A 26,803-nucleotide genomic window follows, 5' to 3' on the forward strand; every position below is an offset into this window, starting at 1 on the left:
TCCTTCCATTCTTCCAGGGGAAGTCTTTATGTGCTTCACAAGTCTCCCCCAACTCACCAATGGGTTTGTGGCCTATTGGTTACCTCAAACTGGTTTAGCCCATCTGCCAGAATGTTCTTACTGGGGTGAGCCCACTGTGCTGTGCATGCTACAGCTGTAGTAGGTCTTCTACTACCTGTGTGATGTAGGGTAACTCACTTCACCTATGTGGGTATAAGGTCCCTCATCTGTAAAACAAGGGTGTTGGAGTAGATGGACTCTGAGGTCACTTCCAGATCTTAATCTGGAGGGCAGCTAGGTGATGCAGTGGATAAAGCACTGGCCCTGGATTCAGGAGGACCTGAGTTCAAATCTGGCATCAGATCTTAATCTGTAATCTTAGAATTACTGTACTCTCTCTCTCTGTATTTTTATTAAAATTGTCCTCCCTCCCCTATGCAGTAAGCCAGGCTTTCTAACAAATATCTTAAAAGAAAGAGAAATAAAGGAATGAAATAACATTCCATTTTTTACAATCTCAAATTGCTTTATAATAATAAAATAATTTTTTTTCACAAAAAAAGAAAGAGAAAAAAAACAGTACAGGGAAATGAATCAACAATTACCAATCATTTGGTTTTTTCCCTTCCTCTCACCTTCCCCCACCCCATTCACTGAAGAAAAGAATAGAAAGAAAAAATTATAGAATTATTTGATCACATAAACACAGTCAAGCAAAATAAACCTCCACATAGATCGTGTCTAAAAAGGGGTTTCTCTTTGTCAAGAGGGTAGCAACATTTTCTTCGTCAGTCCTTTGGAATTATGGTTGATCATTGAGTTGATCAGATTTTTTGTTTTTTAGAATTGTTCATTTTAACAATATTGATGTTAAAATTATTTTGGTTCTGTTAACTTCACTCTGCATTAATTCATTCAAGTTTTTCCATGACTCTTTGAAGCCATCTCTCTCATCATGTGTTAAAGCATAAGAGTTTCTAGCAAATTCATATACACTATTTGTTCATCCATTACCTGGTTGATAGGCACCTCCTTAGTTTCCAGTTTTTTACCACTAAAAAAAGAAATATTATTTTTGTATGCATAGAAACCTTTCCTCTTGTTTAATCTCTGTCTTATTTTCACTTTGTCATATGATTGTACCCATAGGTAGGTAGTATATAAACTGATCTTTCAAAAATTATTTGTGATTTAATCAACCATTCATTGAAACATTTGGTCAATCAAAAAAATCTATGAGCACTTATGTGCCCGGCTAGGAGCGAGGGGGAATGCAAGGAAAGTATATGAGATGATTTGTGCCCTTAGAATGCTTGCAATCTGGGGCAGCTAGGTGGTGCAGGGGCAGCTAGGTGGTGCAGTAGATAGAGCACCAGCCCTGGATTCAGGAGAACCCGAGTTCAAATCCCACCTAAGACACTTAGCTGTGTGACCCTGGGCAAGTCACTTAACCCCAATTGCCTCACCAAAAACAAAACAAACAAACAAAAACAAAAACAAAACAAAACAAAAAAGAATGCTTGCAATCTAACTGATTGGTGCAAATTAAAACCACTTGAAGGTTTCACCTCATTCCCATTAAACTGGTAAATATGAGGGTTTCAATCTGCAATATAGAACACTCATATCAATGACACCATGGATCCAATAAAATATTGTTTAAGATAGAGGAGGGACATTGAGGTGGAAATGCACCCAGGGTGGAAGAGAATAGACTTGGGGACACAGAGATCAAGGGAAGAACACAGAGGGAAGAAAAATCCATAGTGTCTTGCAATTTCTTCCCCCTCAAAGATACTATACATGTATTCTAACTCTGTTTCTGATTGGGACCTGTGATTTCATTGGTGACAAACACCCACCAAAGACAATTTCTAACTATTTTAGGGTGTAGTCTTAGAAAGTTGCCTGGGCCACTGTGAGGTTAAGTGACTAGGTGAGGGTCACACAGCATTTATCAGAGGCAGGACTTCAGTCCTGGTTTTCCTGACTCAAAAGCCAGCTCTCTAGTCATTCACCCATGAGGCCATTGACCCCTGAACCAACATTCTAGTAGTCATATCAAAAAAGGATATAAGGTTAGTTTGGTATGATCTTTTTGTACTGACAAAGATGGTAGAAACATTAAAAATGGCAAAGATGTTTTAAAAAAACCCCACAAAGCAGTCAATATTGGAAGAGACTATGAGAAGATATAATAGTTGCTATTGGTAAACCTCTGAGTTGTTCCATCCACCCTGAAAAACAATAGTATTTGTTCCAGAAACCCCACTACTGGACATATGTCCCTAAGTATCAAAAGCAGTACACACTTTGATAGCAAAGAAGTACAAACTAAATGGATGTCCTTCAAATGGGGAATGTCCAAATAGAATAATCATTACACTGTAAGAAATTATGATTAAGAGAAATTCAGAGAAGCATTGGAAGAATTATAGAATGATTTGGTGTGAAGAAAGCAGAGTGAAAAGAACAAGATAAACAATGGCCACAATAATGTAGATGATAACAGTGACAAAAAAATAATCTAACGTGAATTGTAATGATTTTGGTCCTGAAGAAATGATTATTAAATAAATTATTAAAATAAATCTCATTAGAGAGGTGAGGACTATAGAGATGGTCGGTTGATTAGCTTTGCTCAAATCCACTTCTGTGTTACAGGGAAAGGTTTAATCAGAGTGGGAGGTGGGATGTGTTTTAGGGGATGTGGTATAAAAGGCAAAAACTTTTTCAAAAAGGAAAGAAAAATCAGTCATCTAAAGATACCCTAATAGTTATCTTAAATAAAAAAGTGTTCTTCAAAATACTGGCTTCCACAAGTTTTGTGGCTAGACTGAGTACACAATGATCTGAATAGATTGCTAAGATGACTGCAATGAAACCATTCCACATAGACATGATCTCAGAATCCTTAAACTGCTTTATTCATGTTGGCTAATTAATACGTGTAATGTTCTTTTTACATAAGATATTGTAATCTTTTCAACAATAGAATGTTGAGGTGGATAATAATAATAATAGCATTTATGTAGCATTTTAAGATTTGCAAAGAGCTTGCATATGTTATTTCATTTGATGTTCTGCAAGAGGTGGGCATGTGATATAGTGGATGGAGTGCTGGACATGGGGTCAAAAAGTTGTTGTTCAGTCGTGTCTGACTCTTCATAAACCCCTGTACCATAACATACCAATGCTGTCCCTGTGGTTTTCTTGGCAAAGATACTGGAGTAATTTGTCATTTTCTTCTCTGGGTGATTAAGGCAAACAGAGGTTAAGTGACTTACCCAGAGTCACACAGCTAGTATGTGTCTGAGGTTGGATTTGACTTCCTTACTCCAGGCTCAACTGTCTCTATCTTCTAAGCTACATAGTTAGGTTTATATCCTGTCTCAAACACTTACTAGCTGAGTGACCTTAGGTAAATTCCTTAACGTTTCTGGTCCTTAATCACCTCCCTTGTAAAAGGAAGGGGGTTGGACTTTACGATCTCCAAAATTCCTTCTTACTCAAAATCTATGGCCCTATTACTTACTCAAATTCATGCCCCAAAATGATACAACTCAGAATAGCATTCCCAGTTTCTTCTGAGCCTGTTAAAACTCAGGCTTTCACTATTAGTGCAACATTAACATTCACTTAACATTCAAAACACCAAGGATTCCATTTCTTTCCTGCTATCTCTCTAGCCTAAGACAGGTTTTCCTTTCTTCTCAAATAGACAGGAATCTCACTTCCAATCCCTCTGTGGGGTTATATTTGTTGCTGTCTTGAAATATTAAAGGGGGCAGCTACGTGGTGTAGTGGATAGAGCACTGGCCCTGGATTCAGGAGGACCTGAGTTCAAATTTGGCCTCAGACACTTAACACTTACTAGCTGTGTGACCCTGGGCAAGTCACTTAACCCCAATTGCCTCACCAAAAAAAAAAAAAAAAGAAAGAAAGAAAAGAAAAAAGAAATATTAAAGAACTCAAAAAAATTGCCCGGGATCCATAAGAGGGATCAAGGCTTGTGAGCCCCTTTCAGGGTGATAGGTTTGTCTTGCTTGCCCTAAGATGTACCTCTAAGTACAATGTACTACCTCTGTCACTCATCTAGGCAGCCACAGCACCAGAGACAGGAAGAACAGAGCCACAAAGGGGACAAATGAGGGAAAATGACAATGAGTAGCACACAGAGTTCAGGGGAGAGATGCATGTTTGATTAGAGGAGGCTGCAGTTTAAAATTAATGAGAAACTTCAGAGAGTACAAGGTAAAGATGTCATCAAGGAAATGTAGGATAGAAAACATAGATGGGTGAATGAGGTTGCATGATGACAAAAAAAGACAGCCCCGGGGCTCTGCTGAACACCCTTTCAACATCAGCAGGAAGAGAGGAGGGCCTCTGGCACTGAGTGTTTGGACCCCCTGTGGAAAACCTATGAGAGAACCTGGACAGGAGCCACCCATGATGGGCAGACAGATGAGGATGGGTTGCAATACATAGCATTGGAGGGAACATTTCAATCAATGATGTTCTCTGAGTATTTGAGATTTCATGGGATACAGAAAAAAGTAAAGCTAGAGTAAGAGCTGGACATGTGTTAGTCACATACCCTGGCTAGAGTCTTAAATGGGGGCAGGGCTCTGTAGAGAAGAGACAAATGGACCCAGGTTCAAGGCAATGTGAATATGTACAGGGTATGAAAGGACATGGAAATGCAGATTAGAACAGAAGGGGATTCTACTCAAGTTCCAATTAATGTAGGTTCTTTTGGTCGCTACTATCCTCCCATCCAAGGTCTCTTTGTATGTGTCTTGTTCAGTCATTTTCCAATTATTTTCGACTCTGTGACCCCATTTGGGTTTGGGTTTTTTTGTTTGTTTGTTTTTGCAAAAACATTGGAGTGATTTCCCATTTCCTTTTCCAGCTGATTTTACAGATGAGGGAACTGAGACAAACAGGGTCAAGTGACTTGTCCAGGGCCACATGACTAGTAAGTGTCTGAGGCCTGATTTGAACTCAGGAAGATGAGTCTTCCTGACTCCAGGCCTGGCACTCTACCCACTGCACCACCCACTGCCCTAGCTGTCTCATATAAACTTATACATATTGGAGACAGAAACTGGACCTGTTATTTCACTGGTGTAGGGAACCCCTAAAATTCTCTACAAAGGCAGCTTGACACCTTTTCATCAATTTGTAGTCTTAAATAGATGCCTGGGGGGAACTGAGAAGGTATGACTCGCTTAGAGTCTCAGAGCAAGAACATGTTAGAGGCAAGACTTCAATCCAGGGCTTCTTGTGTAGGTGACACAGTGAAGTCAGAAGACTTGAATCCAAATCTGGCCTCAGACACTTACTAGCTGTGTGATTCTAGGCTAGTCACTTAACATCTGTCTGCCTCAGTTTCCTCAATTGTAAAATGAAGGCAATAACAGCACAAACCTCCCAGGGTTGTTGTGAGGACAAAAATGAGATATTTGTAGAGAGCTTCATAAAGCTTGAAGTGCAAAAATTGGTGATTTATTTGCCCAGTGGTCAAGCACGGCATTGTCAGGGAGGATATTTGACTCCCCTGTAAGCACTACCAATGTATTCAGCTTCAGAATATCACAGGTGAACCAAAGCATCTTGCAATAAAAAGTGATTCCGTTTCCATGGTAACATAACTCTGGGCCTCTTTTTCTTTAGTGGTGAAGGATGACTGCTCGGTCTGATGCATGTTGGTTTGAAGGCAGGATTAGAGTGAGATACATGAATAAATCCAAGGCCAATCAGGTTAATTTCACTTGGGGCTGCTTGCCTATAAAGATCATTGTGGGACACTTGCTAATTTCACCACCACCAGCAGTCAGACACAGGCTCCTTCACCTTCACAGGCTCCTCTGAACATTAGCCACCAAAGCAGGCAACCAGAAGAGGCCCCCTCTTTATTTTCTGAACTATTATCCTGTATGTATGTGCACATGTGTGTATGTGTGTCTGTCTATATGTGCACATATGCATGTGCATGTATACACACGGACATGTGCATATACATACATGCTATGTATGTGTATATATGTATATATATAAAAATACAGGATATATAATAAACACATAAAGGCAGAATATATATAGGATATAATATATTATATAGGAGATACATATATACATGTATATACAGGATATATATGCACATACATATATCTACATATACACACATGTGCATAGCTATGAATGAAATGACAAGAACAAATACCTCGTTTTTAAATTTACAAATAGACTCCAGTCCAGCCTTAAAATTAAAAAAAATTCTGACAATACAGAACCAAACTGAAATGCATTAGTATTTCATTTTTATATTTCAACACAAAATAGGAAAATTTTATTAGTCCCCAAACAAAAGAAAATAGGGGGAAGCCAACTTAATTTGGATCTCAGTGTTCATGGCTTATTAGAGAAAATAATTAAAATACTATCATTTAAAAAATTGTGAATGAAAAATTTGGATAGAAATGGAAGATGTAACGACTGTTTTAAGCCTGAAATCAATGACTGTACAGATGGATCATGGGTAGGGAACAGCAAAAGGTTTGGGGTGAATCTTCATTGTTCTAGCTGTTCTCCTTGCCACTAGTCTCCAAGGAAGGCTTGACAGTGATTGGTTATTGCTCTTTCAAAATGCTTTGAGGACTCCCCTGCCCCCCACAATTCAGATAGAGAAATCAACTCTTCCTCCCCTAATACAAACACTAGATGATTACATTTGATGTGGTTTATAGCTGCTGGTCTCTTCTGGCAATGACCCAAGCCCTCTCTTGCTACCAATATATTGATGGTGTCCCCAGTGATATTTACTTTGGCTTCCTGGATACCTTTGTTCTGGGTGGGAATTTTTATGACCAATAAAATGGTTGGGCAACAGGAGCTCTCTTTGTTTGGCAACTTGTGACCAGCTGGAGATGGTGTAGTTACACTAGCCTTTCCTTTCTCGAGTCTGTTCCTAAGGTGAGTATTTCATCGACATGCTGTCTCTCTGAGAGGAAGAGTGCATAGTAGATAGAGAAGCAGCCAAGGAGACAAGAATACCTGGGTTCAAGTCCTACCCCTGATACGTACAAGCTGTGTGACCCTGGGCAAGTTATAGGCAGCTTGGTGGGACAGTGGATAGAGCCCTGGACTTGGAGTCATGAAAATTTGAGTTTGAATCCTGCCTTAGATACTTACTAGCTGTATGATCCTGGACATCAGTTACACCTCTCTCAACCTCAGTTTCCTAATCTTTAAAATAGGGATGATAATAATAGCACCTATCTCACAGGTCATTGTGAGAATCAAATGAGATAGCACTGTGTAAAGTACATAGCAAATATTAAGGAACTATAGAAATGTTACTTATTGTTACTAATTCATAATGTCTTGATGCCCTGGGTAACTAAGACCATATGTCTCATCAACCATGCCTTCTCTAGCCAATATATGCTACAATTGCAGGATCTCAGAGTTAGAAGGGACTTCATAAGGACCCATATCTTACCCCAAATCCATCTTCCATTGCTGATTGTTTAGAGCGCTTAACTCCCCTCCTCCATAATAGCTACCATTTATATAGTACTCTAAGGTTTGCAAAATCAACCTGCACCACCAGGCTGCTTTATTCTCATATCTCTCCATGTTCATCATTCTCTCTAGTCCTAAAGGATCTCCTTCTTTGCTAAAGCTAATCCACCTATACCCTCGATCCCATCTTTTCCCATCCCTCTGACTTTGTTCCATTACTTACCTCTTTTCTCTCTTTTAGCCTCTTTCTAGCAAATAGAATCCTACAAAAATCGCATGGGCTCCCTTGACAGAGAGCGAATTCCTTCTCCCTAATGATTTTTGAGTAAAGACTGTGGGAGATCACTTATCAAGAATGTTCATTCTGGAGGATTGATGGTTCTCACCAAAAAACAGACCACCCACAGCCCCTCAAAAGCCCAGAGAGCTCTAAATTGTCCCTCTCTCTAAAAATAAAACCAGGGAGATAATACAAGAGACTACAATTCCCTGTCGTTTCTATGTTTCAGGTTACTCGTTTCATCACAAAATGCATGAAGCAGAGACAGTGGCACATCCTGGGTTCAGGACTGCATTCTGATTCTATAGTGGGAAGGACTTCTGGCTGCTTTCCTTCAAACCTGTAGCAAAATTAAACTAACCAACAAACATTTATTGCCTATTATGTGTCAGGCACCATGCTAAGTGCCAGGGATGCAAAGAAAAAACAAAAACCATTACCTACCCTAATTCTTGTTTAACACACTGACTCTCTCTTCCCTGTAGCTTTCCCAATCGACCGACAATTTTGTCTTCGGTCTTTGAATCACTATGGTGCATAGGTAAGGGCAGGATGGCTAAACAACACAGGTTTATCCAATTATCTTGGTCTGCATTGGCAAACATATTCCAGACCTTCAAAGATTTCTAATTTGGTCAGATGCTCTTAGCTGTGTGGTAATTTGCCTTTTGTTGAAAGAATTTTTTTTTCTTCTATCTTTTTCCCACAAAGCCCTAGGTCTTCGTGCTATAGCTCATGCCAGAGTTGTCAGCCTCACTCTCTTCCACAGTCATCAAAGTCCAGGGGCCAGACAAAAGTCTTGATGACTGGGGATAGCCCAGGATGCAGTGGGGCCCCCGGGCATCTGTGATGTCCGACCAAGCTCTAAGCGCCTGCTTCAGCCACCTTCATGGCCATTGGAACAAGTCATTCTCATCCACCCTTGACACTTCCATGTGTACTTGTGTACTTCCTCCAATCCCTAAGGTGCTGTTCTGGGCCATTCTAATGGTTTAGATCCAGACTTGGAATGAGATGAGACACAATGAATATCCAACAAAAATAATTTTCCTTAACAATAGCATAGCAAGGGTACACGACCAGGATACAGCATTGATTCCATTGAGCCTTCTCATTTGCCAAGATGGATTGAGGAGACCTGGATTCCTCTTGCACTGGGCTCTTGCACTTTAGGAGAATAGGAAGCTGCATCAATGGTCCCTTGGCTTGGCTTCATTGCCTTTTAGGGAAAAAAAAACAACTAGCTGGCCTTCATGGCAGAGAGCCTAGGAGATTTTGACTCTACCACTGATGGTTTCATTAACCTGGGTATTCCTTTTTTTTTTTTTTTTTTTTTTTTTTTTTTGGTAAGGCGATTGGGGTTAAGTGAGTTGCCCACAGTCACACAGCTAGTAAGTGTCTGAGGTCGGATTTGAACTCAGGTCCTCCTGATTCGAGGGCCGGTGCTCTATCCACTGTGCCACCTAGCTGCCCTAACCTGGGTATTCCTAACCTGGAATTTGTGATTTTGTTTTTGTTTGTTTGTTTTCACATTTTTATAATTCTATTTTGATATGATTGGTTTCCTTTGTCATTGTATGTCTTTTATACATACACAGGACAAAAGGCTTCACCAGACTGCCAAAGATGTCCACGACACAAAAAAAGGTTAAGAATACTTGTTTTGGGGGCAGCTAGGTGGCGCAGTGGATAGAGCACCAGCCTTGGATTCCGGAGGACCTGAGTTCAAATCTGGCCTCAGACACTTAACACTTACTAGCTGTGTGACCCTGGGCAAATCACTTAACCCCAATTGCCTCACCAAAAAAAAAAAAAAAAAAAGAATGCTTGTTTTGGCTGAATTGTGCTCTTTGCTCTCTGGGTTCTTTCTTTAATCCTGTAGCTATGATTCAAACTTCCTTGCCAGCTAAGGATGGTGAAATCATCTAACTGTCATGCTACCATGCTACCAGCCCATAGGGCACCCTGGAAATTAGTTCATCTTCAGGCTTATTAGTGTCTGATTTTCATGGAGGACGTGCTCAAGGCTATAGATTGAAACAAGGAAGGGTCTGTGAATGTACTGCTCTGAGTATTCTCTCATCTTGCCCATGATTATAAACTCAGAGTGGGAGAGGACAATACCCAGAACATTTATGTTCTGCATAACACCTCAGACACCATGTTAAGCCCAAAGCAAAATTAGGAACCTGATGAAATTTGCCTCCTGTACTCCATTGTACTCCCTCTCTAGAAAACCTGAATTTTAATGGTAGCATCACCACTAATTTTGTACCCTATGCCAAGTTACTTAAAAGGCTCTAGACATCAGTTTCCCCACTTGGAAAAAGGAGGTTGAATCTAGCTCCAAAATTCTATTACTCTAACTCTAAGAGCAAATTATTCCAAGAATGCTTCAAATATTAGAACTTCAGGGGCAGCTAGGTGGTGCCAGGCCTAGAGCCAGGAAGATTCTTCTTCTTGAGTTCAAATCTAGCCTCAGACACTTGCTAGCTGTGTGACCCTGGGCAAGTCACTTCACCCTGTTTCCCTCAGTTTCCACATCTGTAAAATGAGCTGGAGAAGGAAATGACAAACCACGGCAGTATCTTTACCAAGAAAACCCCCAATGGGGAGTTGGACATGACTGAAACAACTAAACAACAATTAGGAATTTCATGTGGTCTGCTGGAGAAATATGTTGGGGGAAAATAAATTTTTTATCCTTTTAGCATCATTTAGGGCACACTACAAATTAGGCTACAAAACCTATTCCATCTATAAGACCAGTCCTGTGTAGCATACAAGGAGAACCCAGTAAATACTAAGTAAAACCTTTTGTTGTACAAGTTTTTATTATGCTGCATTTAAGGTATGCATTGAGGGCTGAGGATAGATAGAAAATAAAAATTAAACACCCCTCTCTCCCCCTCCCCCCGTCCGTCCTCCAGGTGCTTATATAGGGGTGGGGATAGAAACTTGTAGAAAGGAGCAAATGTAATATAATTTGAGGCAGAAGTGAGCACTATGAAGTAGAGGGGCCAGGAAGTTTTCCATAGAAAGTGAGACCCAAGATGAGCTTTGAAGGAAGCTAAGGATCTTAAGAGATGGAGATGAAGAAGAAGAACATTCCAGGCCTGGACCCCCAGGACCGCCTGTGAAAAGACAAAGAGTTGGGGGACTGAAGGATGATTTCAGGGAATAGCAAGTGAGTCAGTCAGGCTGGATTGTAGAAAAATCTGAGATAAATCAGGAAAGGCTCCAACTGCCAACCAGGGATGGCTTTAAAAAACCAAAACTTTCTGTCTCCTGGTGCTATCAATAATCAGGATATCAAGAGCTCACAGCCTCTTTGGCATCGTACAGAATACAAAACAGAGGTTATTGCCTTCAAGGGGTTTATGGTGACTGAGCTATCTTTGCAGAAACAGTCATGGGAAGGACTGGCAAGGAATGGAGAGTACAAGACTTGGTCCCAGTGTTTCTCACACAGAAATCCTTAGGGTTATTTTTAACTGTTATTTTTAGGTATAGTTTTAGTTTAGTTTAACTTGAGTTATTTTTAACGCTGGAGCAGAGAAAAAACTCTTAGACTATCTGTGAGCATCAAATCACAGACAGAAAAAAGGAAATCAGGAAATAAACTAAAAGGAAATGTAAAAAGTTCCAGGGGGTCAAAGTACTGTAGTGTTAACAAAAATTTTTAGTGTAAATTAAAAAAAAATCTGTGGGCTACAAAGTTATAGATATTTCTAAAGACACATAATCTTAATAGAGCTACTAAAGTCAGTAAAGTCATGTGTTGATTTAAAACTTTAACTCTTAGGCATTAAAAGAGGGGGGAAGACAGAGACAGAGACAAATAGGGAGGGAGAGAGGAAGAGAGGGAGAGAGAGGAAGAAGAGGAAAAGAAAGAGGAAAAGAAATTCTAGATGGAAATGCGTATAGGAAGTAGCAAATTAGGAAGATGATGGAATGCTTAGTGCCACTACTTTGGCAAATGGATACCAACCCATTTGGAAACATAGATTTTATATAATTAAAGTGAGACTAGAGATGGACTTTGCAATTCTAGGTCTCCTGGGGGATATGGAAGGAATGTAAAATCAAGACCAAGGCAGGGGTTATTAAAATATTATTTCCTGGTGCTCTGGAGAACTCAAGAAGAAAATAAACATACCGATTACTTGCATGGCTGGTTCCACGTCTGTCGTGGCTTCTTCCAGCAATGACAACAGCTTGGCTGATATCTGATGCACCGATTGGATGTTGCTAAACAAGCCATCCGCGTCAAACCTATCAATCTGAAGAAACACAAACACTGAGTTGGGGCTGACAGAAGGTGCAATGTATGTTATTCGCTTTCTTTTGCTAAGCTGTAAGGGGCTTGCACACCAGCCCATGACACTTCAGCAACAGTTTGTGTAAACATCTCTGTTTGTGATTTCCAGAGCACAGACACTTTTTTTTTTCCCAATCCCAAAACAAAGCTGGATTGATGCCCAGGTTACCTGACTTTATTTTGAAGGAGTTGTGTATATTGGACAAATCAAGCTCCCCATTCCATAATCCCTATGAACATCATATTGAAAATAAAGGTAAAATGTCTGAAGAACACATAGAGTTTACTTTTACCCATCTGCCCTTCTCAGGGGAAATAGATAGATACCAGAACAAATGAACTCAGAAGTTTTTGCTGCTCAGTCAGCATAAATTGTAACTGGTCCTGGATAAATGCCTTTTTACAAAGCCAGTCCAAAAGCAAACATCCTGGAAGTGCTGACAAGTCAATGTTCAGCGGGTGTCACAGCTTAAAAAAAAAAAGAAACTTATTGTTATCTCTCTAAAGTCTCTGGTGAAGGTCAGGATTAAGATCCAAGTATTGTCTTTACCTGTAAACTGAAACATGACTATATCTCATTGAATTTTCTAAAAATAAGCCTAAAATAAAGGGAAAAAATCTGAAATGCTATTCATTTTTAGATGAATTGGCTTGCCCCAGGTGACCCAGTCACCTAGAAGGCAATGAATCTGAGGCCTTCTGACTCCTCAGGTAGATCCTTTCTGTTATACCATACTGGCTCTTTAGAAAGATTTCCATTAAATGGTTAAATTTTCTAAAGGGTTTTTATCCTAGAAGAATTAAGCTTTAGTTATCTGGAAAATTAATTTTGTGAAACATAGACTCTCCGTTGGTGAGAATGCCCATGAAGCATTGCTATAGTTGTGGTACTATTTAACGATCACCTTTGGACTTTCCCCATATAGGACAGGCAGAGCAGCTAGGTGGCACAGTGGATAGAGCACTGCTTCTGAAGTTGGGAGGACCTGAGTTCGAATCTCACCTCAGACACTTACTAGCTTTGTGACGCTGGGCAAGTCACTTAACCTCAATTGCCTACAACATCCCAGGCCATCTATAGTCATCCTGATAATATATTTTGCCACTGGACCTAGGTGGCTCTGGAGGAGAGAGTGAGGCTGGTGACTTTGCACAGCCCTCCCTCACTTAAATCCATTTGATTCCAAGTCATAACGTCACCTCCCATGTCATGGTCCTTTTCTAGAACCAAGGACAAACAACAACAACATGGGACAGACAATATACCAAGGTTCTCCTAATGAACTGAAGAGGAAATGTGGCTCCTTTAAGCACTAACAATGATGCTCAGACTGGCTGCCTGGGATGGTTGTGGGGTTTTTCCCCCAGTCTACAACCTTTGGCTCTTTAGTCCTGTGAGAAAATAATGGGATTTTGGCAGATACTCAAAGGCTCACCTGGAGATTAATCTAAACTGATTGAATTAAGTGAGAGTGATTGACTTTGCTGATTAGCCTACTTCAAGTTAATTAGATTGTAACCGCCCCTGGCTAGCCCTTAAGAAGGTATTGTTCTCAGAAACTAAGGACTTTGAACTCAACTTCAAGTTCAGTGAGCCAATGGATTTGGATGGCTCCTACCAATCAGCTTGAAGCAGTGTGTAAGGACCGTCTCTGCTCCGGACCTATAAAAAGCTTCTACACTCAGTTTGAGAGCAGTTCATGGTTGAAGCAGGCTCTTGGCGGAGGACTTGAGGAAGAACCAGACCAGACTAGAATGCTAGGCGAGATAGGCCTTTTCTTAACTCTAGGTGTTCTCTTTTTTCTAATACCTAGTATGCTTTAATAAAAGCTTAATGCCCAAAGACTGGTGCTAAAGCTTCTTATTTAAGGTGACCACACATTAGTTTTTTTTAGATATCACATTTAGATTGTTAACATCACAGTCCTTCTATACTAGAAGCAGAATCATAATGAGGAATTCTGGCCCTTGGAGCAAACTCCTGTGGTGGAGGTGAAAGCAAGCATGGACCACAATCCAGGGGACCCCTTCCAAGCTCATTCCTCATGCCCAGGTTGTCCATGAGCTCTGTTCCCCACCTCTTGGGCTAAATATGTGGTCAGAGAAGTATGATCCCTTACCCAGACCAGGAGTACCCTTAGCACCCCAAGGTAGCCCCCATACTCAGGCCCATAACAAGATCTCTCTTCCTAGGTAAAATCTTGTCCAAGCAACTTATCCAAATCTAGTGCTTATACTAGGCTGCTAAAAGGGGCAGCATCTTTCCAAAAGACCTTATCCCACTGGTTCAATCCAGGATCAATCCATCAGAGATGTGGAGTATCCCCCTTTCATTCCCTATGGGATTTCATTCCTATGGGGAACCAAAAGCAGGAAGGAAGTTCATGTTCCACCAGGGTGTCAGCACCTGTGGATAAGATGCTGGTCTCTCACCGATTTATAGCTTTGATTAAGCTAGTTTGCTACACTGTGCAGTTTATACAAAAGCAATGGGGCCCTTTTATTAATGCTGATTACAAATAGAGGTCCAGAGCTACATAACTGTGAATACCCTAAAAGAGAAATGGGCTGTCAACAATAGGGGTATATACTGCAATATCACTTGTTTTGTGTAATAGGCACATTCTGAAAAGAGGCATTTGAATCAACTTTTTGTTATTTGGATTTATTTTAGATATAGTAGAAGCAATCTTCAATAAATTGTTTTGTCAAGCAAAAAGTCTTTTAAGATGTGTGTGGAGGAGAATCAAATTTTTTTTAGTGTTTCTGTTTTTTATATTGAGGCTTTCATACACAAGGGATGCCACTATTATTAATGTGAAGTATTTATCCAGTGACTTTATTCTGAAAAGCTTGGAGGGGTTCAGATGCATTATTTCATTTATCATAACAATGTTCTTGTTAATGGTTAAGTTATATTTACCATGTTATAGGCAATAAAACAAGATGACATCTGATTATTTGTTCAAGGTCATGCAATAAGTTAATGATAGAGCAAAGGCAGATAGAATCCTAATTCTTCGTCCTGTTCCTTGTTCACTTATGTTGAATAAATGAATGAATGAGCAAATGGGTGAATGAAATTTAATTTTTATCAAGAGGATATGTGCTAAGTCCAAGGACACAGTCTCTGCTTCCAAGGAGCTCACATGCTAATGATAGGGAGATAACACATATAAGGAAGGTGTAGTCAGGAAACAGTGTTCTGGTCTGGGAAGTCATAGCTATGACCAGTGGAAAAATAGGGCAGCACATTGACTTGCTCTTTCTGTAGGCAGTTTTAGGGGATTTTTTGTTTATTTATTTTGGAGGAGATAATTGGGGTTAAGTGACTTGTCCAGGGTCACACAGCTAATAACTGTCTGAGGCTGGATTTGAACTCAAGTCCTCCTGACTCCAGGGCCAGTGCTATATCCACTGTGCCACCTAGCTGCACTGGCACTGTCAGGTTTTTTGTTTGTTTTGTTTTGTTTTGTTTTTGTGGGGCAATGAGGGTTAAGTGACTTACCCAGGGTCACACAGCTAGTAAGTTTCAAGTGTCTGAGGCCAGATTTGAACTCAGGTCTTCCTGAATCCAGGACTGGCGCTTTATCCACTGCACCACCTAGCTGTCCCCACTATTAGTTTTGATTTGATGCCAGTAGTGGGGTTGTGCTGAGGGGTGAGGGGATGTACAGAAAGACTTTATTGCTCAACAGAATATTGAATACAATGCTCAGTGGCTTAACTCATTCATATCAATAAACATTTTCCAAGAACCTGCTGTGTTCTAGAAATTGGGAACAAAAATACAAAAGCAAAACTCCCTGAACACAGAGGGAAAAATTTCTTCCCTGAAATTTAAGGTTCTTCTTTGTATGGCCTTGAGTTTTACATCAAACACTTATTTTTCCCATTCTTTTCCTTAGGCTAGGTGACCCGCCTGCCCAATTTAAAATCCAAATCAATTTAGCAAAGGGGTTATCTCATTCTGCAGTCTGTCTATAATATTGCCTCACTGCAGGTGTTTACCAGATATTAAACAATAATAATAATAATAATAATAATAATAATAATATAAAGCTTTAATTCAACTTCCCAGGACAGAAAGGTTTAAAGATTAATGTCAATATTCTTTTCTATCATCAAGGATGTGTGCATTTTGTAAGTCATAAAACTGACTACCTCCTTCCAAAAATTTAATGTAGCTCAAGGCAATTTTTGAAAAAGAAAATTCACATGGCACTTCAATTTCCCAGGTAGCAAAATCTTAGGAGATACATATGACCCCAGGGGAAGGACCAACCAGGTTTAGAAAGGTAGATTCTTGAGTTATAGAAAGAGACAGGATCCCAAACAGGTTTTTAAAATGACTTTTTAAAAAAATCACTGGAAAGGGCAGCTAGGTGGCACAGTGGATAAAGCACCGGCCTTGGATTCAGGAGGACCTGAGTTCAAATCTGGCCTCAGACACTTGACACTTACTAGCCGTGTGACCCTGGGCAAGTCATTTAACCCTCATTGCCCCGGGGAAAAAAATTATAAGGGGGGCAGTTAGGTGGCACAGTGGATAGAGCACCATAGAAAGGCATCATTTTCCAAGAATGAGGTAGTGATCTCTTGGCCTGTTGCTCTAGTCAGACCCCGTCCAGTGTACTGTGTGTAGTTCTGGACACACTGATAGTCTGGAGAGAGTGCAGAGGAGGGCAGCTGAGATGGAGGGGGGTCTTGATGCCATGTTTTATAGGAGGATTGGTTTAAAGAAACGAGGGTGTTTAGCCTTTAGAAAAGAAGATTCAAGGAGGACACGCCAGCTGTGTAGAAGAGATAGAATCATAGGTTCATAGATATAAAGTTGTAAGGGACCTAAGAGGCCATTGTGTCCAACCTCTTCATTTTTTTTTTTCAGGGCAATTGGGGTTAAGTGACTTGCCCAGGGTCACACAGCTAGTAAGTGTTAAGTGTCTGAGGCCGGATTTGAACTCAGGTCCTCCTGAATCCAGGGCTGGTGCTTTATCCACTGCGCCACCTACCTGCCCCCAACCTCTTCATTTTGTAAGGCAGCTAACTGGTGCAATAGAGTGATAAAGTTAGAGTCGGGAAGACTTTAGTTCGAATCCTGCCTCTGACACTTACTAAATGTGACTCCAGACAAATCACTTAATCTCTTAGCCTTAGTTTCCTTGTCTGTAAAACAGGGATGATGATAGTAGCACCTACATCCCAGGGTTGTTGTGAGAACAAAATGAGATGATAATAGCCATATAAATGCTAGCTATTATTATTAATAGTTTATGGATAAGGAAGCTGAAACAGATAGAGGTTAAGTGAGAGGTATTTTCATGCAGGCTTTGAACTCAGATGTTCCTGGCTTCAAGTCAAGAACTCTATCTATGAAGCCATCTAACATATTAAACTTTTTTTGTTTGGTCCAAGAGCATAGAACCAGCATTAATTGGCACAAGTTGCAAAAAGTCAGTACTTTATATGATTGAGGGGCAGCTAGGTGGTGCAGTGGTTAAAGCACTGGCCTTGAATTCAGGAGGACCTGAGTTCAAATCCGGCCTCAGACACTTGAGGCTTATTAGCTGTGTGACTCTGGGCAAGTCACTTAACCCTCATTAGCCTGAAAAAAAAAAACAAAAAACAAAAAACAACTTTATGATTGTAATGAAATACTATTGTGCTATAAGAAATGATCAGCAGGATGCTTTCAGAAAACCTAGAAAGACTTATATGAACTGATACACAGTAAAGTGAACAGAACCAGAAAACTGTACACAGTAACAGCAATGTTGTGTGATGATCAACTGTGAATGACTTAGTTATTCTTAACAATACAACGATCCAAGACAATTCCAAAGGTCTTATGAAAAATGCTCCAGAGTCTGAATGCAGATTGAAGCATACTTTGTTTTTTATTTTATTTTTATTGGAGTTTTTTGGGGGGCAACTGAGTAATATGGAAAAAAGCCAATACTTCCTGACATAACTGTCCCAAAGTGGGATGGAGTGCCTTGAGAAGTAGAGGGTCCCTCTTCTTTAGAGGTCTAATAAAGATGGGATAATCCATGGTCAGGTGTATTGTAATGGAAATTTCTTTCAAGTATGGATCAAACTCGATGGTAACTGATATCTCTTCCAAAAATTCTGTGATTCATTGCTCTAGCTAATATCCTTTGACTTTATCAGTTCAGCCTCAGCTAGGGAAAGAAAAACAGAATGTATGAAAGTGAGGGATGGGCTAGTCATTCACTAAGTATTTTAATAGAATTGTCTCAGATCACAGTTCCAGGTCATCTCACACATTGCTTGCTCTTGGCCCATCGGTATCAGAAAGTGAACACCTTGGGAACAGGGACTCTTACTTTTCTATTTGTATCCCCAGAATGGGGTCATGCTGCTTTGCACATATTAAGCAGTTAATAAATGTTTTATCCATCCATCCATTAATTCAATACAATCTCCAGGTGGTACCTATACTGTCAACTCAGTATGTAGAAATAACCTAATTCTGACTGATGAAAACGGTAAAAAGATCATTTATATACATAAGCATTATATAAATACATATTGGATCAGATGATTTACATAGGATCAGGTGATTCCAAACTAGACGGAAATTTAAGTGTTATAGTCCAGTCCCTTTATTTCAGGAGAGGAGAAGTGATTTGTTTGCCCTGAAATTTGTAAGTTGTATTTTTATTCAATCTCTCTAACTCCAAATCTATTGCTTTGGACACTGATCACATTTTAGCAATACAAATTCAAGATTCTTTGTATAAAATGCATACTCTGTGAACACATCTAATAAATAACAACAACAACAATAATAGCACTTACACAGCATTTGAAGGTTTTTAAAGTGCTTGACATATATTATCCCATTTTACCTTCACAAGAACCGTGTGATTATTATCCTCATTTTACAGATAAAGGAACTTAGACTGACAGAAGTTAAGTGCCTTGCTCAGAATCACACAGCTAATAGGCAGGATTTGAACTAGGATCTTTCTGACTCCAGGTACAGAACTCCATCTACTATACAGCTTAGCTGCTTACATATAAATCATTATTTGACATTAATATTGTAAGGAATTTAAAAGAAGAGTGGAGACAATGGGAGGCAGCCTTGTACAGTGTAATTTGAGTTAGAGGATCTGGATTCAAATTCTAATGACAAATATTGGTACTTGTTTAACCGTAGCCGAGTGATTTAACTTCCCTGGGCTTTGTTGTTATTGTTTCAGTCATTTTCAGTTGTTTCTAATTCTTTGTGACCCCATTCGGAGTTTTCTTGGCAAAAAATACTGGGCCACTTTGCCCATTCCTTCTGCTTACTCTAAAGCTGAGGAAACTGAGGCAAATAGGGTTAAGTGACTTGCCCAGATGAATCTTCCTGACTCCAGGCCAGTCACTCTATCCACTACACCACTTAGCTGCCCCTATCTCTTCTTTCTCTGTAAAAGAAAGGTGCTAGACTACATTGTCCCTATGGTCTCTTCCAGTTTTAGAGCTATGATGCTATGAAATTTGCAAATGACATGTTTAACCATCACTGAAAATTCTGTCAACTTCAGGAGGTGGACTTGTTATATTAACACTCCAGATACATTGACCAAATGTGTGATTGGGCTACAATGCTACAATTCTCTGGATGGAGTGTTAGAGGTTGTGGGATCAGGGAGCAAATGGACATTTATGAATTATCTTAACATGAAGTGGGGAGCTCTATCCTTTATGCTTAACATTAGAAAGAGAGGAGTGTGGGCTTTAATTATGATGAGCTACTCAGTACTTGTGGTTTTTGTCTGGTTTGCTTAACAAGTATAGGTTCCAACTAGAGAAAAACAGTTAAGTATCACAACAGAATTCACACAGGGTAAATCTACCATGGGAAATAATCTGAGTACAACAAAGACTTTGCTTTAAGTTGGTCTTACATTCCCTAGACAGTCTCATAGTGAGGCTGTAGCGTATTCCTCCCAAATGGATGGATATCTGAGTCCTTAGTCAATACTGAACTATTATGGAGACTAAGAGATGAAGAGGTAGGTAGTGCAATGGGTAGAGTGCCAGGCCTGGAGGCAGGAACACTCATCTTCCTGAGTTCAAATCTGACTTCAGACACTAGCTATGTGACCCTAGACAAGTTCCTTAACCCTGTTTGCCTCAGTTTCCTCATCTGTAAAATGAGCTAGAGAAGGAAATGGCAAACCACTCCAGAATCTTTGCCAAGAAAACCCCAAATGGGGTCATGAAGAGTCAGAAATGACTGAAAGGAGTGAGTAAGTGATAGAAGGATAAGTGGTCAGGGCCTTCTCAGGGGTCTGCTGGTAAATATTTAACAACCTCTTCCTCCCAAAAAATATACACATAATACACTCTTAAGTTTAATCTGTATGAATAGCATTTTCTCCATCACTTTGGAGTGAAACTCAAATAAAAATGGAAGCCACTAAACTGTACATAAGGATTCCTGTTAGTACATATTAACTTAGAAAACTGTATGTTGACATTATTTGTGTTTTATTGTATTTTTATTTATTTTATTGAACATTTCCCAATTAAATTTTAATCTAGTTCAGGCACGCTGGGTAGTGCTGTGGGCTGCATGCAGTTGCAGAGCTCATGAGTTTGATGTCTTTGGTCTAGACAATCAAGAAAACAATAAATTATGTCCTGATATGCAGCATTTGCCAATTTCCCAACATATCAATGCTCACATGAAAATTTAACGCTGAGTCTTGTGAGCCTTTTAAGCTTACTGCAGCACCCGTGGTGGGGGACCTTAAGGAAGAGAGACAGAGTAGAACATATTGAGAAAAAAAGGCCAGGGATTCCTTTTTTGTTTGTTTGTTTAGGGGGGTGTTTAAATTAAAATTGAAGAGAAGCAAGAAGAAAGGTGAAGGAAATAAAAAACTGCCTATTGAGCATAAAGAACATTTAATGGCAGGAGGGGAGGTTGGCAAGAAACATTTGGCAACCAGTGGGCTAGGATAATTATCCAATTAATATGGTATTTATTTAGACAGTTGGCTTACAGATTACAAAGCTGTACAGACTGAACTAGTGCTTATTCCACCAGGTTTCTTACAAGTGCTCATTTGTATGTGTGAAATTCCTGCAGTGAAGCTGGAATCCATATTAGCTAATTGAGTCAGACTGCAGGTTGAATTTGGGTCCCTGCTAGCCAAGAGTTCCTGTAAGTTAATCTTCCAGTTAAATGCACAAATTACCAGCTAATTGTCCTGATATATTCTAGGTCAGAAGCCATTAGTGTGGATAGACCAAAATGAGTGAAGATTTCAATTGAACTGAACCATTTGGCCTTTGATGCATAGACTCCACATCCGTCCACGAGATTGAAGCAGTCTGATGGAGCTGAATTGTGAACTAGGTTAAGTCAGCTCTGACTGCAGATCCACAGAATTTGAGTTCATGGAGGATGATTTTCATGGTGAAAGGATTGATAAAGTCATCAAAGGATTTCGTTTGTGCCTAGTATTGGAAATAACTTCCACTACAGAATTACTCTTCAGTCTCATTATATAATGGAGTTCACCCCAAGTTCTTGAAGGTTATAGTAATAAAGTTTTGACAGGTCACTGACTTGCAGAATCTCAGTTACAACAAATCTCCAAAGGCCATCACATCCAACCCATTCCTGATCAAGAATTCCTTCCACAACCTAGCCAGTAATTCTAGCCACTGCTTGAAAAGCTCTGGATAGCGCTAATTGTTAGGAAAGTCCTTCTTTACAATCTTCTTAAGTCTGAATTCCTGCACCTTTTACCCCATTGCTCCTTGTTTAGGCCTGAACTGAAGCCAGAAAAAAAGACCTCATCCCTAGAATTCCACATCATGTCACCCACAAAACTTCTCTTTTTTTAGGGAGCATCCCTAGTAAGTTCCTTCTCCATCCTGGTTGCTCTAACAGTTCGTCAGTCAAGGCTCTTCCTAAATGTAGTAGCCAGAACTAAACACAATTGTCCAGATGTGGTCTGGCTAGAACACAATTTGGATACTATCATTTCTTAATGAAGTATAGATTAAAATTTTTTTTTGTGGGTGCAGTTGATAGGGGCTGTCAGGTGGCAAGGTTGATTCATTTTGAGCTTTGACAGTTTTTCACCCAAACTGTTGTCTCTCCATCCCCCACCCTGAATTTATAAATTCAAAATTTTGGACACAAGTACATTATTGTTTTATTTATTCTTATTGTTGCATTTTTAATAGATTTAGCCCACTGTTCTAGTCTGCCAAGATCTTTTTGGATACTAATTCTGATTGGCTATCGCTCCCAGCTTTTGTATTTTTTGCCAATTTGATCATTATCCCATCTATGGCTTCAACCAAATCATTTATTAAAATGTTGAAAAAACATGGGGCCCAGGACAGATCCTTAGGCCCCCTCAATAGAGATGACATTGCCTCATTTATGACCATTCTTCAGGTCTGAGCATTCATTCCATTCCACCTATTGTCATCTCTCTCACATCTTTCCATGAGTCTAGCATGAGAGACCTCATTGCTTTGTAGGCTATGAGGTCTTTGTGTGGGAGCAATGACAGACTCTGAGGACTACCCAGCTAAATTTTAAAAAGCTCATTTCTGTAACCTGGACCATCCATCAGCTGACAGTTTTATTGTTGTTCAGACCAACACTCGAAGACCATCTACCGACAGGGACTTGCAGTCGGAGTCATCAGAGGAAATATATACATCAATGAAATCATGGGTGCCTTAGATATTATTGAAGGTAAGTACTAGGAGAGCAAGTCTATATCTCTATGTCTTGGATGGAACTTTAGAGGATATCTGTCCAATTGCTCTATAACTGGACAAGAAGCCTTTGCAATTTACAATGGGGTGGGGGTGGGGTCTTGAGGTAGCCCCCGCCTACTTATAGACGGCTTTAATTATCAGGAAACTTAAACCTTCCTCTCTATAACTTCTGCCTATTGCTCTTAGTTCTGTTCTCTAGGACCGAGGAGAACAAATCATTGTAATAGCTAGCATTTATGCAGTACTTTATGGTTTGCAGAATGTTTTGCAAATATTTCATTTGATCCTCACAACAACCCTGGGAGGTAGGTGCCATTATTATCCCTGTTTTACAGATGAGGAGATGGAGGCAGAGATTAAGTGACTTATCCAGGGTCACACAGCCAGTAAGTATTTGGGGCAGGATTTGAATTCAAGTCTTCTCAATTCCAGGTCCAGTGCTTTATCCGCTGGGCCACCTGGTTGCCTCTATGCCCTCTTTCCCACAATAGTCCTTCAGATCTTTAGACATTAGGGTTGCTTTCTTATAGACCCCATTCTGTCTGTCTTTTCCCAAATTTGGCATCCAAAAGTATTCAAAATATGGCCTAGTCAAGGCAGAAAACAAAAGAACCCTCATAGTATTACAGAATTTGGGTATCAAAAGGGACCTTGGGAGGCAGCTAGGTGGCGCAGTGGATAAAGCACTGGCCCTGGATTCAGGAGTTCCTGAGTTCAAATCCGGCCTCAGACACTTGACACTTACTAGCTGTGTGACCCTGGGCAAGTCACTTAACCCCCATTGCCCCGCAAAAAAAAAAAAAGGGACCTTGGGGTACAGTTAGGTGGCACAGAAGATAAAGCACTGGCCCTGGATTCAGGAGGACCTGAGTTCAAATCCAGCCTCAGACACTTGACACTTACTAGCTGTGTGACCCTGGGCAAGTCACTTAAACCTCATTTCCCACCTCCCCCTCCAAATAGGAACCTTGGTGTCTGCTTCATCTAATTCATAGTCAACTAAGACTTTCTACTGAAGTGTTCATCCATCTTTTGCTTTATGTCCAAAGGCATCTCCCTTTGGGGGCAGCTCTAGTTTGTTAGGGATTGGTTTTCCCAACAAGGTGTTTAAATTTGCTTCTTTTCAATGTTCTCTCCTTAGTTCTGTCCTCAGGGTCCAAGCAGAAAAGATTGAATCCCTCTTCCACAGTGACTTTCTGTCAGCTGTCCCATTAAGGCTAAGCCATCTCTTCTCCAAAGATTCACAGCCCCATCAATGTTCTTCATGTACCAAGGCCCTGAGGCCTCTAACATCTCTGGCCCTTCTTCTTGCACATCTTCTGGCTTGTTAATGTCCTCACTGAACTGTGCTGCCCAAAACTGATCCCAGTACTTTCCTGCTCTGCATCTCACACTCCATCATCTGCTGAGGGAGACACCATGTAAATACAGAGCATACAGACAGCAAGATAGAAGCACATGTATGGATGTATTTTGGTAGGCCAGCTGTTTCTTCCATGACTTTCAGATTATTGCATTTTGTTCAACCACTTCCCCTATTTACCAGTGACCACTCCAGGCTGGAGAAGCATATAGTATCTATGCTATGTGTATAATTTGAGATGCTTCCACTCTATCCCCTCATACCTCACAGGACCCTCCTACCATCTCCCTGCCCCCAGACTTTTCTTTTTCAAATCCTACCTTTCTTTCAAGGCCTAACTCAAGTCTTATCTCTTCCATAAAATCTTTACATAGTTCCTTTGCCCCCTAAATTCCTATCAGAAGGAATTCCTACCCAATCTGCATAACAATCATGGCATGCATTTTATCACCTCTTTTTCTGCAGTCTTGAACTACTGCTTACAGCTTGGATTGTTATTTGGCTTTTTATAAAGAGCCACAGAATCACCAAATGATAGAGTCCAAAGAGACCTTCTAGCTCATCTAAGCAAACCCAACCCCATCACATTACACAGATGACAATATGGTGATAGCTAATATTTATTTAGGATGTTAAAGTTTGCAAAGTGCTCTCCATAGATATAGATAGATAGATGATAGATAGATAGATAGATAGATAGATAGATAGATAGATAGATAGATAGATAGATAGATAGATAGATAGATAGATGGATAGATGGATGGATGGATGGATAGATGGATGGATGGATGGATGGATGGATGGATAGATAGATAGATGGATGGATAGATAGATAGATAGATAGATAGATAGATAGATAGATAGATAGATAGATAGATAGATGGATGGATGGATGGATAGATGGATGGATGGATAGATGGATGGATAGATAGATAGATAGATAGATAGATAGATAGATAGATAGATAGATAGATAGATAGATGGATAGATAGATGGATGGATAGATGGATAGATAGATAGATGGATGGATAGATAGATAGATGGATGGATAGATAGATAGATAGATAGATAGATAGATAGATAGATAGATAGATAGATAGATGGATGGATGGATGGATGGATGGATGGATAGATAGATAGATAGATAGATAGATAGATAGATAGATAGATAGATAGATAGATAGATAGATAGATAGGTAGATAGATAGATGGATAGAGATAGATATAGATATATAGATATACATGGATATATAGATATGTAAAATTTGTTTTCACAATTGTGAGTTAGGTACTATTGTTGCCCCTATTTTGCGGATGACAACAACATGCAACAGAGCTTTATACATATGGTCATATGGCATAGAAATGTTTGAGGGAAATTTGAACCCAGGTCTCCTTGTCTACAAGTCCAGCATTCTAGCCAATCTGCCACCCTAGCTACTCCAAATGAGGAAACTGAGCTTATCTTCTGAAGGCAAAAATAGTCCGTCTCACATCATCCATATGACAGTTGGCCAAGTGTTTCCTCAACAATACTACTACCTATGTCACAGGGCTGCTGTGAAGAAATCACAGTGTATACTATAAAGATAAGTTGCTATTGTCATTGTACATGGCATTGCAAGAATCTTAGTGAAATTTTAAGTTTTGACAATTTAAAGCTAACTGCGCTAAGACTTCTGGGACACCCTGTATATAATAATAATAATAATAATAATAATAATAATAATAATAATAATAATAATAATAATAATAATAATAACTGGGGCAGCTAGGTGGTGCAGTAGATAGAACACTGGCCCTGGAGTCAGGAGGACCTGAGTTCAAATCCGGCCTCAGACACTTAACACTTACTAGTTGTGTGACCCTGGGCAAGTCACTTAACCCCAATTGCCTCACTAAAAAAAAAAAACAAAAAAAAATAGATTTGAATAATAATAGCTAACATTAATTTAGCAATTACAACATGGTAGGCACTGTGCTGAACACTTTACAAATTTTATCTCATTTGATCCTTACAACAACCTTGAGAAGTAGGTGCTATCATTATTCCCATTTTACAGATGAAGAAGCTGAGGTAAACAGAAGTTGAGTGATTTACCCAGGCTCACACAGCTACTAATTATCTGAGGTCAAATTGGAACTCAGGACCTCCTCACTCCAGGCCCAGTGCTCTCTTCACTGAGCACCTAGCCGCCCTATATGCCGGTAAGTTACACCATGGCAAATATCTTAGTTGTATCTTTCACAGTGCCTAGAATTCATTCATTGATTCAAACAAATATGTTTTAGCCAAAATTTCGATCAAGTATGTATATTATATTCTGTAGGTATTCAATTAATATATAATAACAATAGCAATGATAATTTCTAGTCATTTTTCAATCATGTCTGACTCTCCATGACCCCATTTGGGGTTTTCTTGGAAGAAATAAATGGTTTGCCATTTCCTTCTCCAGCTTATTTTACACATGAGGAAACTGAGGTAAACAGGGTTAAGTGACTTCCCCAGGGTCACACAATCTAGGAAGTGTCTGAGACCAGA

The 26,803-nt window shown here is 39.8% G+C and overlaps 1 protein-coding gene across 1 annotated transcript in view; it reads right to left on the reverse strand.

Moving 5' to 3' along the window:
- The window catches only part of ARHGEF38 (Rho guanine nucleotide exchange factor 38), a 131,820-nt gene that overhangs the window by 62,372 nt on the left and 42,645 nt on the right, over nt 1-26,803 (reverse strand). The window contains exon 3 of the mRNA XM_043973157.1: nt 11,967-12,090. Coding sequence (XP_043829092.1) covers nt 11,967-12,090 — 124 coding nt within the window. The remainder of the gene's footprint in view (nt 1-11,966; nt 12,091-26,803) is intronic.

Source organism: Dromiciops gliroides, chromosome 6 (genome assembly GCF_019393635.1).
Source record: "Dromiciops gliroides isolate mDroGli1 chromosome 6, mDroGli1.pri, whole genome shotgun sequence".
Classification (NCBI taxonomy): domain Eukaryota; kingdom Metazoa; phylum Chordata; class Mammalia; order Microbiotheria; family Microbiotheriidae; genus Dromiciops; species Dromiciops gliroides.